This window comes from Podarcis tiliguerta (assembly GCF_965153285.1).
Source record: "Podarcis tiliguerta genome assembly, chromosome: 6".
NCBI lineage: Eukaryota > Metazoa > Chordata > Lepidosauria > Squamata > Lacertidae > Podarcis > Podarcis tiliguerta.
This window is the reverse complement of record NC_139539.1, coordinates 63,872,319-63,886,495: the sequence shown is the minus strand read 5'-3', so window position 1 is coordinate 63,886,495 and position 14,177 is coordinate 63,872,319. Positions and strand designations below refer to the sequence as shown.

The window sequence follows — 14,177 nt, the reverse complement described above, 5'->3', positions numbered from 1 at the left end:
AGGCCAGCGTTCTGGAGATGAGCAGGAAGTGATCAGGTAAATTATACACGGGCAGGCGGCCTAAGTAATCAATTGCTCAAACCGAGGAATAATGCCAGGTAGCAGCTTTCCAGCACTAGGTGAAATAATAGCCCTTTGTTACTGGATGCCTAGTTGAGATGCAATAATACCACCCTCTGGCCGTCTGAGGTGGTGAAGCACAATAGATGGCAAGCAACTGGTTCCGTTCTCTGGCAAACTAACACAGTGGCACAGATGGTAAAGGGCCTGGTTCCCACTGCAGGAGGACTTGGTATTAAGACTCATAGGGCCAAATGAGAACTGTAACTGACATTTAACATAAAGCTTCAGGACAGAATACCTTCAAAGGTTCTACAAGTTCCAGGGTGTGCTTCAGATAAATTAAATTAGTTATCTTTGATTCAGATGCATTAACCTGTTAGAAAGCAGAAAAGGTATATACTTTATCATTATTTTAATGTTTGATTAGCATAATGTGGCCTAGATACTGTTGTGCTTAATATATTTGTTGCCTGTTCAATTGTATTCATATTTTTTTCTGTATGAAGCACGACCACAAATGTTAGGAATGTTAACTGACTTATTTCCTTTCTCCCTAATGAACTGATCACTTTGACTGTACTGTTATATCACCATCATTTAGAATCATCTAATATTGACACTTGGTGATTCTATGTTTATCAGTTTTTGCAGTGAAATAGGAGCCTTTTTCATACACTTTCGGTAGGGAAAAAGAAATATACACCCACAACCGCACCCCAGTACTTAGCACCTACCTGTTCACCTAGGCAACACCTTAGTGGTCAAAACTTAACAATCTCATTCTATGGTGCTATGGAGAAAGGGGGAATTTATTGTGGACCACCAGCTTGCCACTTCTAGTAATCTACTAGAAATGTTCTAGTCAGGAATTTAGCTTTAGTGTCATGAAGACTAAATAGTAGCACCTATAGCTCTAGGCAGGCATGAATAATTAACAATTAGTGAAAGATAACATAGTAGCAGGTCTTAACAGAACAGTAATTCATAGGGTTCATAACACGAGCTACTTTATTACTGGATAAAGGTTAATCTGTGAATTCTAGTTTTATTGAGTTGGATGGCCACCTATCATGTATGATCTAGTTGAGATTTCTGCATTGCAGGGGGTTGGACTAGATGGCCCTTAAGATCCTTTCCTATACAATGCTATGATTCTATGATCCTGTGGACTCTTGCCTTCTACTTCACTGGCCAATATGACCACATTTCTGTATCTGGAACCCAGCATTTGGTCTCCTTTTTGGGTGAATGTGGGCACCTTATTTCTTTTTCATCTTTTGAACTTTTAGAACTTTTGTGTTATTGGTACTTTCCTCAAGTTAAAGTATTCTGTATGCTTTTTATATAGAATTATTTCACTTTTTGTCCTTTTTATCATATATGTAGTTTTATTCAGTCACCGTTTGAAAGCATTCTCTTATTTGAATTTTTACTGGAGCTTGTACATATTTTTTTCTAGTGTTATATAACTGGAGGCTAAAAACATTATTAATAATGATAACAATATTAGCTCTTTATTGTAGGAAATCATTATTTTGGAGATTGGGACTATGTGCCTAGTGGTTATAACCAACAAATGCCAAACCTAAAAATAATTTGATTTTCAAAAACATAAAGTGTAAGTGTAATTCAGTGAAAATTAAACACAGAGAAATTCCATTAAATTGTGTGAATTATTAAAATAAATATAGTATGTTAAATTAATTTTTTTATTAGTAATTAATGGACATTTAAAATATGTTCAATACCCTGTAATTGCAAACTTCTAGAAATCTAATAAAGATTTTTATCTCATTTGTACTCTGGTGTGAAAGTACTAAAATTTAAATGGTAAAATTCTCATTTAGTGCTGCAAGTTATGAACTGAGCACACACATCAATTAAGAGATTTCTCTAAAACAAACACAGAAGTGATCAATAATAAAAGGAAAGATAAGTGGCAGCTATTTATTTACCATTTATGAAGTAAAAGTATTTATAAACATACCGTATCCTGCTTTGGAATTTGAACTAAAACTGAAAGTAGTTGATCAGTGTCCAGGAATCTTGAAATAACTATAAAACAGAAATCAAGCAATCATTGAGCTCAAGCCACAACCGTTCTATCCGATTTACTGCGATTTAATCCTATTAATATAATTAAGGCTAAACTGCTTTAAATCTAAAATTAATATGGTCAAAATGTTAGACAGAATATACTTTTTATCTTAAGAAACATTAAATTTGATCAGAACAGCAACATTGGGGGAAGCTGTTCTCTCATATTGTTTCATCAATCTGGATAATCCTCAAAAACTGCTATTGACCTTGGGGGGAGGAGGGGATACAGATATATCATTGGTATCAGAATTCACTTCTTTGTCATTGGTAGCTAGCTTGGAAATGTGGTGCAGGAAGGAAGAGTTAAACACTCCTTCCCCCAAGCTCCACTGTTCCAATCAAATTTGGAGATCCCTACACTTAAAAAACAAACAAACATACATACATACAGCGATCCACTCATAACAAGCTGAGAATGAAGCAGCAACAATATTCATCCTGCTCAAAAGCTGTGATTAATAGAAATATGATACCCATTATTAAAGGAAATATGTTATGTTATCCATTCTATAAAGCGATATTTGATTACCTGACTGAAGACCCAAAAAGTGTTCCTCTTCCTGAAGTAGCTCTTGAACAGAATCCAACCTTGTATTAATGGTATCAGCATCAATCAAAGGCTCTAGAATATTAGATCGAAGTCTCCGACTTCCCCCTGGTGTTTTAGTATAATTTAGAACACCAAAAAGAGTGTGTCCATTCCTTTGAAAAACAGCACAGTTGGGGGGGAAAAAATCTCATTAAGAAGTTGATACAAAACAATTTAAACGTTCTACAACTGCTAACACACAAATCACATTCCAAGGCTACACTCGTGCTCCTTCAATTTGCGGAAAGCACAGCAGTACCTGCCGTGCTACCTCCATGAAATGCATGTTGCTGCATTTATTAACAGAAATTTGCACTCAAGTGATGATGGAACCTCTGCCCCCGCTGCATCCAGCTAACTGAACAAAAGCTTGAAATAGTTCTGGAAATATTTAGCAACCATCTCTCTGTGTGTAGGTGCTTTTCAATAAGGGAAAGAATCAGAAGTTAGAGGTCTAGGAAAGGATGCCATGTACAGGAAAGCACTGAGTGGCCTTTGACATCAATATCATAGTGCACCCAACAATGCAGCTGCTCTGTGGGAGTAGGGGAAGATTATGCTGGAGGTCTAAAGTGAGCTGCTCCAAACCTGTTCTTCATGTGCCAAAGAAGAAGTTATTAGCACAAGAGATAATACCGGCAATTATTATGCAACAAGTATATAACTCACTAAAACAGCTTCAGCATATAGCTATGTATTTGTTAAAGACCCAAGTCATGCATTTTGCTTATTAGTGTGTGACTATAATACATCAAAAGTTTTCTTCTGAGCAGTGAATTTTATTTCTCAGTGAAAAGGAAGTACGGTAATTTACTCAGACAGTGCCAAATGAAAGTATTGTGATAAGAACAAATGAGAGGAAAATTTAACTAATCATTTGTACAGATGTTATCAAGAATATTAGAATTGTATGTTCTGTCAAGCAAAAAGAGAGAGAACAGACTTCAGAAGAATATATTGAAACTAGTACCACATTTACCATTTCTGTCTGCAGTGGGAAGGAAGAGATTAACACAGAGAACTGGGTGGAAGCAGCTATAACTTTAGTGCACACATTATGGCAAGTAGAGAGCAGAGAGCAAAGTGAGCAGGACAGTACCAGGCAGAAGCTGACACTAGCCAATAAGTGGTTATTAGCCAGCCCAGTGGGGAAAGACTTCTTTACTGGGTTAAGTTAAAGGTTCCTAAGTAAGAATTAATGCTGGTGGCGGCGGCACTAGTTTAGGAGAATCATTGGAGCTGGAATAAATATCCCTCTTCTCTCCACACCTCCGATGACTCCTTTTGTTGTTGTTAAATACACAACTTTGAAGGAAGAATCATGGGACTGCTCATCGCATGTAGCATATAATTAGCCAAATCACAAACTTTAAAGGAAATGGTACATTCAGAATGGAATTTATACCATGTTCAATATGGAGCAACAAATATCTATAAAAAGAAACACAGGATTAACCAGGGGGGAGTGCACTTGAGGGGAGAAGCTCTTTAGGACCTCAGGGAATCCTACTGCCTGGTGTCCAAACAACAATCACAGTTCTGACTTCACTCATTGCCTAAATACACTGCTAGATGGGAGCAATCACATTTAGAAGACTGTGTGCACCTTTTGCTTAATAACTTTATTTATTTATTTATTAAATTTCTATACCACCATTCATCTGAGGATCACAAGGAAGTTTACAATATCATTTTTCCCCCTAGAAGACAATAAAGTTCAGTCTGTGGCACCTGCCCGAGAGCACCATTGAAGCCCTTCATGGGTGCCATGGTTGGTGACACCTGGGTTAGACTGAAAAGACCAAAATATATTTTTAGCTGAAAAACAAACTTTTTTAAAAAAAACACCTTAGGTATGCATCAATATCCACCAGTTGTTGTATAATGCAAATATAAATTCATTTCTATCTTCTCTATACCTTAGAGTCGTGAAATGAAACATCTTACCTAGGATTCCTGTTGTTAGTTATTAATTCAAGGTTTATGGCTGACGTTGAATCAATCATTGCTGTTTGCTCACTTCCATGGAAACTAATCTTAAGTGACTTAGGTGCATAAACTGAATTTTGTATGAACTCAACATACTTCAGCACAGCTGCAACAGCTGCCAGACAGTAGTATCTATGAAATTGTAAGACAAAATAAAAACAAAATTGCACATACTATTGTGCATAAGCTTTTAAGACTTATGGCTTACCTAGCTTTGAAGGTAGAAACCCTGAAAATATTAGCTGGGGTGAGCTAGAGTAAGGCTTTCAAATAACACTCCAAAACTGATGACATTTGCAAGGTCCTTCTTTGAAAGATAGTAAATCACATAAAATATCTAAAGGGCTCGCTTCTCCCATACACATGTGTCTAGCTGTTAAGATCTTCTCCAGGGCTCACTGCTGGGTCCTCCCACCTTCAGAATCAGAACGCTATAAAGGCCAGGGCCTTCTTTGGGTTGGCACCTTGTTTCTGGAACTCCCTCATTTTTTATTTAGAGCATTTGTAACCTACTCTTCAGCAAAAAGAAGTTCCTACAAAGGCTTACAGAAAATCAGTTAAAATAAGAGAGTCTCTGCCTGTAGTCTTACATATGACAGATAGAAAAGGCGAAATGGTCAGGGAGGCAAGAGGGCTTGACTAGCATCTAGTCTGATAGTCTTTCAATGCCAGCATGCCCTGCAATCTCCCAAATCTGCTCCTGGGGAAACCACCAAAGCAGATCAGGGGGATGCGTGAAGTACATGGGAGTGGGGGGAAATTGTTCCACAAGTGGCAGTAATTCTACTTTTGCAATAATGTCATTATATACAACCTAAAGAGACTTTAATAATTTACTTTGCAAGAAATACTTGTGAGAGTATAACTTTTTGCTTTAAAACAACTGAGGAAGGAAGGGATGAAATATATTTATAAAAATTATGGATGGTATGGACAATGCTAAATATTTTCTCTCTCATCATTCTAGAACTGGGACTCATCTAATTAAATTGATTGGCAGTAAATTCAGCATAGATGAAATAAAATACTTCACAGTACACATAGCTAACGTATCATTCATTTAAGCAGGGAATGGAGATTTCATCTAGCTTAGACATTTTTTTTAAAAAATAAAACTTACATGAATTAATAGTGCTTATTCCATCAGTCATCAACCAGGAAAGCAAAATATATTATTCACATTAAAGGCAGTGTATGTATAATATCCAGATGCTGGGGAGGTGGGGCTAAGGATGGCTATTTCCAAGATACCCGGCTTGTTAATTTTTCAGAAGCAGCTAGTTGGCTACTGTTTGAAAGCAGAATAGTGAATGAGATGAATCTTGTCTGATCTTCCAAACTCATCTGAAACCATCTGAAATAATTTCCCTTCTGTGGATAAAGTTGTCATGTTTACCTGCTCTACAGGAATGACTCACAATCTCCCTGTCAACACATCTTATTATAATCAAGAACCATCTGTCATCAATGAAGGCTCAGAGATAGGACAGGTGGAAATACTACTTAGCCGATGTCCAGCTGGGTTTTAGTCCTGTTACAGAAAGTTTATAAAGAATTTGAAGTCTTGTACTACATAGTTATGGGTAGGGATGTAATAAGGCATCATTCTCTGTCCTGCCCTGTATTCTTCACATGCATCACTGTTTCCATTCTGCTGCAGTTAGTATTCTATTAAAAGCTATGTTATTCATCTCTCTGTCTGCTGGTGAAATTATGTAACAAGTGTAACTTATTATGTAAATTATGTTGTCATGATGTTATTTAATCACATTCATTGAATGTGGAAAAATACTTGGGTATCATTTGTAGACTGAAAGCAGCAATAGTAAATATGAATCATATTGAATGGAATGATTTCTGTTCTGGACGTAAGTGAACATTGGCAATTTCTATCCTGGTTTCTGTTTTTGTTGGAATTCTGCAGCATCCCAAGTTAAGAGGAATTTTAGATTAAATATGGTAAACAATTAAAATTCACATTCAACCATGCAGCACAGTGACCTTGGACAAACCACTGACATACAGCCTTACTTAACTCACACTGTTGTTGAAAAGCTAAAATGACAATAATAAGTTGAGAGATATAAGTGAAATAAATACATTTAAGGCAGATACCTAAACCATGTCCTGTAAAATTTGTAGATCACAGTCTAGAAACTGTTACAAAAGATTCAAAGAAGGTTAATTAAGAATGAAAGCTAATAAAAGCAAATGATTTGGAAAAGTGATCCTGGCATATGCAGAGAGTGTAATCTTGAGACAAAGCCAATTTTTCCATTGTCTTGAATGTAAAGAGATAAAGATAAAAGCATAGTGTAAAGTCATACTTGGTGGTGATTCAAACACTGTAGGAGTGGACTATCTGAAATGAATTTATATAGGCATAAACTGCTGAAGCTGAGCAAAACTTTGAAGCTACAATTGAATAATAAACAAAAACAGGAACAGAGGAGACAATGCATTACTTTATGCAATTGTTCTTTTTCCAGCAGAAGCAACAATTTTGGCCTATACACCCCCTGCTGGAATAAAACACTGGTTGCACATATCAAACAGCAACATAAGAACACAACTTGGAGCTATAAAGGAACTAAAGTGATATAACTAATGAAAGATAACTGACAGAGAGTCTTTCTTAAGACATTCCATTAAGGAAAACAGCAGCTTCGCAGCAGTTTAACACTCTAATCCTAAACACATTTACCTGGAAGTATTTCTATATAAACCTTATTTTCATGTAACGTTGTTTGATATCATATCTTTCTATAAATCCAACCCACAATTATTAAGGAGAAGGTTATACAGAGCCAACAGAACATACTCCAAGCTGCTTTATGCAGAGTTAAGGTTATAACCAACTAAACCATTGCACATGTGAAACAAGAACCAAGAACTCAACAGAAATTCCCTTCTTTCTCTTCCCCCGGCCTCCAAAACCCCTCCCGCCCCCAATCTATTGCAGAGGCTTGGAGAAAACCTTAGCGCACTAATTATTTTATCTAGTTGGTGTAAGAGTCAACAACATCAAATTATAATTGGTTGGTAAATGAAATTTCAACGGGGATAATGATTACAGAAATGTTGAAAGCAAACAATGGCTTGGATCCAAACCTGCTTTGGAGCAAGTACAATGGGATTTCATTGATGCAAGGCAGCTCAGTTCCTGCTGATTCACCCTCCCACTGCAATCCTCTGTGCTATATTCTATATGCTTCCAAACACTTCCTTGCCTTCAGGAGTTGCTTTTCAGGATTACCAGGGGATTGTGGTGAGGGGTGTGTGTGGAAAAACCCTAGAATTCTACTCATGTATCTTTGGTTTCAACTCAATATACAATAATAAGTAACCCAACATATTGGGCCAAAATCAATCATTATTATCAACAAGGAATATATATAAAGTTTTGAAGAATATTTATATCAACATATATAAGTATTTTAAAATATTTAGATCACTGTCTGAAAGCAGTAGACTAATAATCTTGTAGGTAGATGACCAGCCTATAAACTGTGAAATTACTAAAAATGTGGCACATCCAAAGATAAACTGGTAATTTCTATTTACATACATACTTGGACTGAACTTCCATCAGAACAGTGCTGAACTCAGGTATACATAATTGCTCAATATATTCCAAGCCTTTCGTTTCATGGAAGTATTTTCTTTGGACTGTAGTGAAAGTCACATTCTGGAAAACAAGCAAAGGCAGGATTACAGAACGTTGCTCCAATATGTAGAACCTTTCATTCCAATGTTCTAAAGAAATTAATAATTTCAAGTAGCAAAGCGAATTATTTACTCGTAAAGTCCCAAGTCTCAATATTTACATTTTGCTATGGGTGTGATTCAGAAGCACACATGTGCACTGAATGGGTCATTTTTTTAAGCCTTTGAATTGTGTTTTTATTTTATTCAATTTTTAAGTGCCCCTTCATCAAACAAGATCCTGAGATGGTTTGCAACATAAACATATTATAACACAACTAATAGTAACTAACTAAAATAAAACACTTTTCCACAGCTTCCAAATGTCAATACAAATTAATTAATTAGGTATTCTTCTTCTTTCCCAATTGTTCATTTTTCCTATGTAATAATTAAAAACCATGACTCTTTCCCCCTCCCACCACTCTTTTTCCTTCAAATAGCCTCTGGACGTTCCTGTGTAAACTTTGGCAGGTTTCTTACCCTGGGGCACCTCCCTCATAGTTTGAACCCCCAGGAAGGAGGAGGAGGGCAAGTTCCATTGCACAGCCAAAAGTCCTTGTGCTAGCAGATGCACTTGATTGGATACCACCCCAATGGTTTCCTACATGAAAATCCCTGGATGAATGTTTGAGATTTGGCAGGCTTAATCTACTCTCAAGGGACTCCTTTATCTGCAGTCTTGCCCAAAAAAGATATAACTGTTTGCAGATTCCCCTTTAAAATTATTGGAGGCATAGCAGAGCATCAGATTTAACAAATCAGATTTGGATCCAAATAACATGCTGAATCAGAATAACACAGATTGGCCTACTTCCAGATGTTAGAAACACAAGGTGAATCCTGCACACCTTCATAATATAGTTTCTAAACTATGGTTACTACAAAATGTTTTGCAATTATTTGAACTGAGAAATTACGTAGTAGCAATACATTGCTAGCTTCAAAGGAGTTTAAGCATTAGTCTGAGTCATCAGTGAAGAAGTTGTTGGTAGGAATTTTTTTAAGAACACAAATAGGCTGACTGCAGACTTTGTTGTTTAATTATTATTTTTAAACTACTTCAACAATTTGCTTTAAATCTACAAAGCAACAGGCTCCCTTAATAATAAAGCATTGCTAATTTATGGGCTCTTCTGCACATCTTTTGAAAATGCACCATTTTCCACATCTGTTTTCTGCACTGTTTTGCACTACAGTCTTTTGTGGTTCTATACCACAAGTGATCTCACATTCCATGGTAAAAGGTTCACATGTCCTGCTCATTTTTCCCCTCGGCTCTACTGTTGTGTTTCTCATGTACCTCTCATCACCAAACCATAAACTAGATGACACTTATTTCTGTCACTGTTTTCTGAAGATATACGGGGATGTGCTCTCTGCTTCTTTTTCAGTATTTCCATCACATTGTTTGATTATTGCTGTGTTCTGACTAAATATTATTGTTTCTAGCAATGCATTTCAGCAACGTACAGTACATTACTATCTGACTCTGGTTTCAACTTTCTCTGTCATGCACATTGTTTGTCCTGAGTATTTTTCAGCTCCAAAGGAGAAGGATATACTGCACTCTGACTAAATATGGTTACTATATTCCTGGTATACTATATAAACATGGTATACTATATACTGTTGTTGTTGTTGTTGTTTAGTCGTTTAGTCGTGTCTGACTCTTCGTGACCCCATGGACCAGAGCACGCCAGGCACTCCTGTCTTTCACTGCCTCCCGCAGTTTGGTCAGACTCATGTTTGTAGCTTCGAGAACACTGTCCAACCATCTCGTCCTCTGTCGTCCCCTTCTCCTTGTGCCCTCCATCTTCCCGAACATCAGGGTCTTTTCCAGGGAGTCTTCTCTTCTCATGAGGTGGCCAAAGTATTGGAGCCTCAGCTTCACAATCTGTCCTTCCAGTGAGCACTCAGGGCTAATTTCCTTAAGAATCGATGTGTTTGATCTTCTTGCAGTCCATGGGACTCTCAAGAGTCTCCTCCAGCACCATAATTCAAAAGCATCAATTCTTCGGCGATCAGCCTTCTTGATGGTCCAGCTCTCACTTCCATACATCACTACTGGGAAAACCATGGCTTTAACTATACGGACCTTGTTGACAAGGTGATGTCTCTGCTTTTTAAGATGCTGTCTAGGTTTGCCATCACCTTTCTCCCAAGGAGCAGGCGTCTTTTAATTTCGTGACTGCTGTCACCATCTGCAGTGATCATGGAGCCCAAGAAAGTAAAATCTCTCACTGCCTCCATTTCTTCCCCTTCTATTTGCCAGAAGGTGATGGGCCCAGTGGCCATGATCTTCGTTTTTTTGATGTTGAGCTTCAGACCATATTTTGCGCTCTCCTCTTTCACCCTCATTAAAAGGTTCTTTAATTCCTCCTCACTTTCTGCCATCAAGGTTGTGTCATCAGCATATCTGAGGTTGTTGATATTTCTTCCGGCGATACTATATACTATATTGGTGTTATATCCCACCCCAATATCCTGAATGGTGCAAGATTTCAGGGGTCCAAGCACAGGGGTCTGTGTGTCCTTTGGAAATGAGGCACATCAGAGACTGCAGTATCTTTACAATATATGGTTTATTTACGCATATATACAACCAGAATCTAGATGGAGGGAGTTCAGAGCATTCACATTCCAGTAGGGTCTCTTGCTTCTTGCATAGGTGCAGCAGTCTTGTATCCAAAACAGCAAAAAGCCATGCTCTGTCCCACGGTGGCCCACTTTCTCAGCAGCTTGCAAACTCCAAACTGATTTTCCTGCTCCCTTGCATCAGGTCAAAATGAAATCCTAAACCTTTTCCAAATTGTCTTGTCTCTGCACACTAACACACAGCTTCCCTTGCTGTCTGACACTGAAATTCCCGATGACCCATCTTTTGCTAGGCTAATGACTTGGCCATCATCAGCTTTGTTCTGTCAATGACCCACACTCAGCTAGCTTTGCCAGGCTGGACTGGCTTGTTTAACATACATTGGTACCTCAGGTTACAGACGCTTCAGGTTACAGGTGCTTCAGGTTACAGACTCCACTAACCCAGAAATAGTACCTCAGTTTAAGTACTGCGCTGCGAGAGCAGGATTTCTGTTCTCATCCTGAAGCAAAGTTTTTAACCTGAAGCACTATTTATGGGTTAGCGGAGTCTGTAACCTGAAGCGTATGTAACCTGAGGTACCACTGTATAATCTTTTTCTCTATTATGCAAGTGACAAAAACATGCAATCCCCCCCCCCACCATGAGGGTTAAATTTTAGTTTTATTCAGAGAAAATAAATGGTTCTTCTTTAAGAAATTGGGCTACAACTACCACACAAATACTTGTCAAATAATATATTAAATAAGTGTTCCTTGAATGTACCTTGAAATTTTCTGTTATCAAGCTGAACAATTTTGTTGCATTTCCTGTATCACATGCAGTATTTGACATGATGATTTCCAAAGGTGCTAAAATTCTGAGTTTAGTGATAACCTAAAAAAAAGTAACATGATTTGGTAAAAATATTTACATGAGCAGCTTTTATAGCACATGTTGTTATTTATTTATTTATTTATTTATTTATTTATTTATTTATTATTTTTAAGTGTGTGTGTGTGTGAGAGAGAGAGAGAGAGAGAGAGAGAGAGAGAGAGATACCGTATTTTTCGCTCCATTGGACGCACCCAACCATAGGGCGCATCTAGTTTTTAGAGGAGGAAAACAATAAAAAATATTCTGAATCAATTGTTGTATAAACTACTGTATTTAATAAACAACCGGTATATCAGAATCATATTACAGCCATGTAAAGTGAACAGCAGTCAACAATGGCATTAAGAACCATCATCACTGTCATTAACAAATGAAGAGAGACTTTAAGGTTTGAGTACTCTTCTAGTCTTCTGTGAACCCCAAGAACTCATCACTGCTAAAGTCAGAATTTATGAAGCTTAGTTGCTCACAATCACTGACATCACTTTCTTCGTTATCTTCATGTAAAATACCATCTTCGTTTCCATCCAAAGCATTGCTAATGCCACATTTCCCCCCTCAATCCTCTTCCTCCCCCCTCTCAGCGAACAGCCAGCCAGCTGCTCCCCCACTTTTTTCTCCCCCACCCCCAAGCAGAACAGTCCCCTTTTCCAGCCTCCTCCTCTTCATCCCTTTCACCCAAACTCCTCAGGTGACGTCTGCAATTTCTCCCCATCACTGCTCCCTCTCATTTGCCCTCTACCATGACTCTCCACTCACACCTCTCCTTTCACCCAGCTTCTTGGTCCCCCTCCTCTCCGTCCTCTTCCTCCCCTCTCTCAGTGAACAGCACACACATTCGCTCCATAGGACGCACAGACATTTCCCCTTACTTTTTAAGAGTAAAAAAGTGTGTCCAATGGAGCAAAAAATACGGTAATCAGTGTGCACAACAATGTGTAACTGCAGGACAAGTATTTGCCCTTTAAACTGCAATCTCTAATATGACACAGGGAGTCAACAGAGGGAAAGAAAAAGAAAAGGGGGGACTGAGCAAGAGAATGGTAGCAATTGAGTAACATGTTGTTTTCAAGAATCATAGGCTTGCTGTCATTTTGAGTAGCTTCCTAGCTCCTTTATTCCAAAATCTCTGTTTGGTCTGTCAAGGCAGACGAAGCTGAGACCTAGGACAAGAAAGCAACAAGTGCAGAGGAGGCACACAGGGAGAAGGGGGAAGTTCCATTGTGTGAGTGAGCCTCATTATGCACACACAACAATTCAGGTAATCCTGTCCAGTGAGTCGGTGACTGTAATTCTATGCCAAATACATGCAATACCTATTGACTTCAATGCAAGGGAGGCTTAAGCAGTTTATATACAAATATATATCCAGATTTACCTTGGCATATGTTGTATTGTCTGCAAACTGAGATAGCACAACTTCTGGATTTTTTAAGTCAATACTTGCCATCCCCACTTCACCTCTGGCAAGACCTCTCCCTTCTATTACAGCCACAAAAACAGATGCAGCATTGTGAGCAGAGACTGAAGACGATGTAACTGTAAAAACAGTGAGCTACATTAGGTAACCTGACCTAATCTAAACTCTGCTCTAGCTCTACAAAAATTAATGGAGTTTGTTACAAGCAACACTTGATTGTTCATATTGCTGTTTAAAGCATGTGCTTCTCTCAGGTATATCAAAACTTTGAAAAGCCCAAAATAATTTATTTTGAGAAAAATCACACATGGTGCAACATTTACAGATATGTGTGCAGTATATCCTATCTATGTAAAACAGTAATGTGTATAAAGACAAACATAAGCAGTACTTTACTAGGCATATATACTTTATAAACAACTGTTTTTAACATTAAGCATTTTGTAGTCCCACTGATTTAAGCACTGCGTGTGCTTTTCTTGCTCATTAAAAACAGAGGGCAAAATCCGACACTGAATGAATGAATTGATTAATTTCGGTCACTGATCAGAGTCCAACATTGTACCAATGGATTTTCCCTTCCTTCCTTCCTGCGGCAGTCCCCACCAAACTGCTCCAGTGGGTCCCCAATCCTCCAGAGTAGATTGGGAGTTCATAGTGGATGTAAGGAGGGATAAAGGAAAGGAACTCCCATTTGCACAAGATGAAATCTGTTGCACAAGTGGAACATTACCCAATATGGCTGAACTTTGCTCCATAATTTTTAAGTCAGAAGAAAATTACTCATAAAGTTTCTGCATTACTTACATAAACCAATCCCAACCTTTCTATTAGAC

At 37.9% G+C, this 14,177-nt stretch overlaps 1 protein-coding gene across 4 annotated transcripts in view; it reads right to left on the bottom strand.

Moving 5' to 3' along the window:
- MSH4 (mutS homolog 4) overlaps positions 1-14,177 on the bottom strand; it is a 32,416-nt gene that overhangs the window by 12,066 nt on the left and 6,173 nt on the right. For 3 of the 4 annotated variants that reach the window (XM_083448372.1, XM_083448369.1, XM_083448370.1), the window contains 7 exons: positions 13,300-13,460; positions 11,811-11,921; positions 8,314-8,429; positions 4,700-4,873; positions 2,693-2,865; positions 2,051-2,118; positions 362-436 (listed from right to left, as the gene is read on the bottom strand). In XM_083448372.1, coding sequence (XP_083304498.1) covers positions 362-436; positions 2,051-2,118; positions 2,693-2,865; positions 4,700-4,873; positions 8,314-8,429; positions 11,811-11,921; positions 13,300-13,460 — 878 coding nt within the window. The remainder of the gene's footprint in view (positions 1-361; positions 437-2,050; positions 2,119-2,692; positions 2,866-4,699; positions 4,874-8,313; positions 8,430-11,810; positions 11,922-13,299; positions 13,461-14,177) is intronic. The other variant, XM_083448371.1, reaches the window with a different exon arrangement.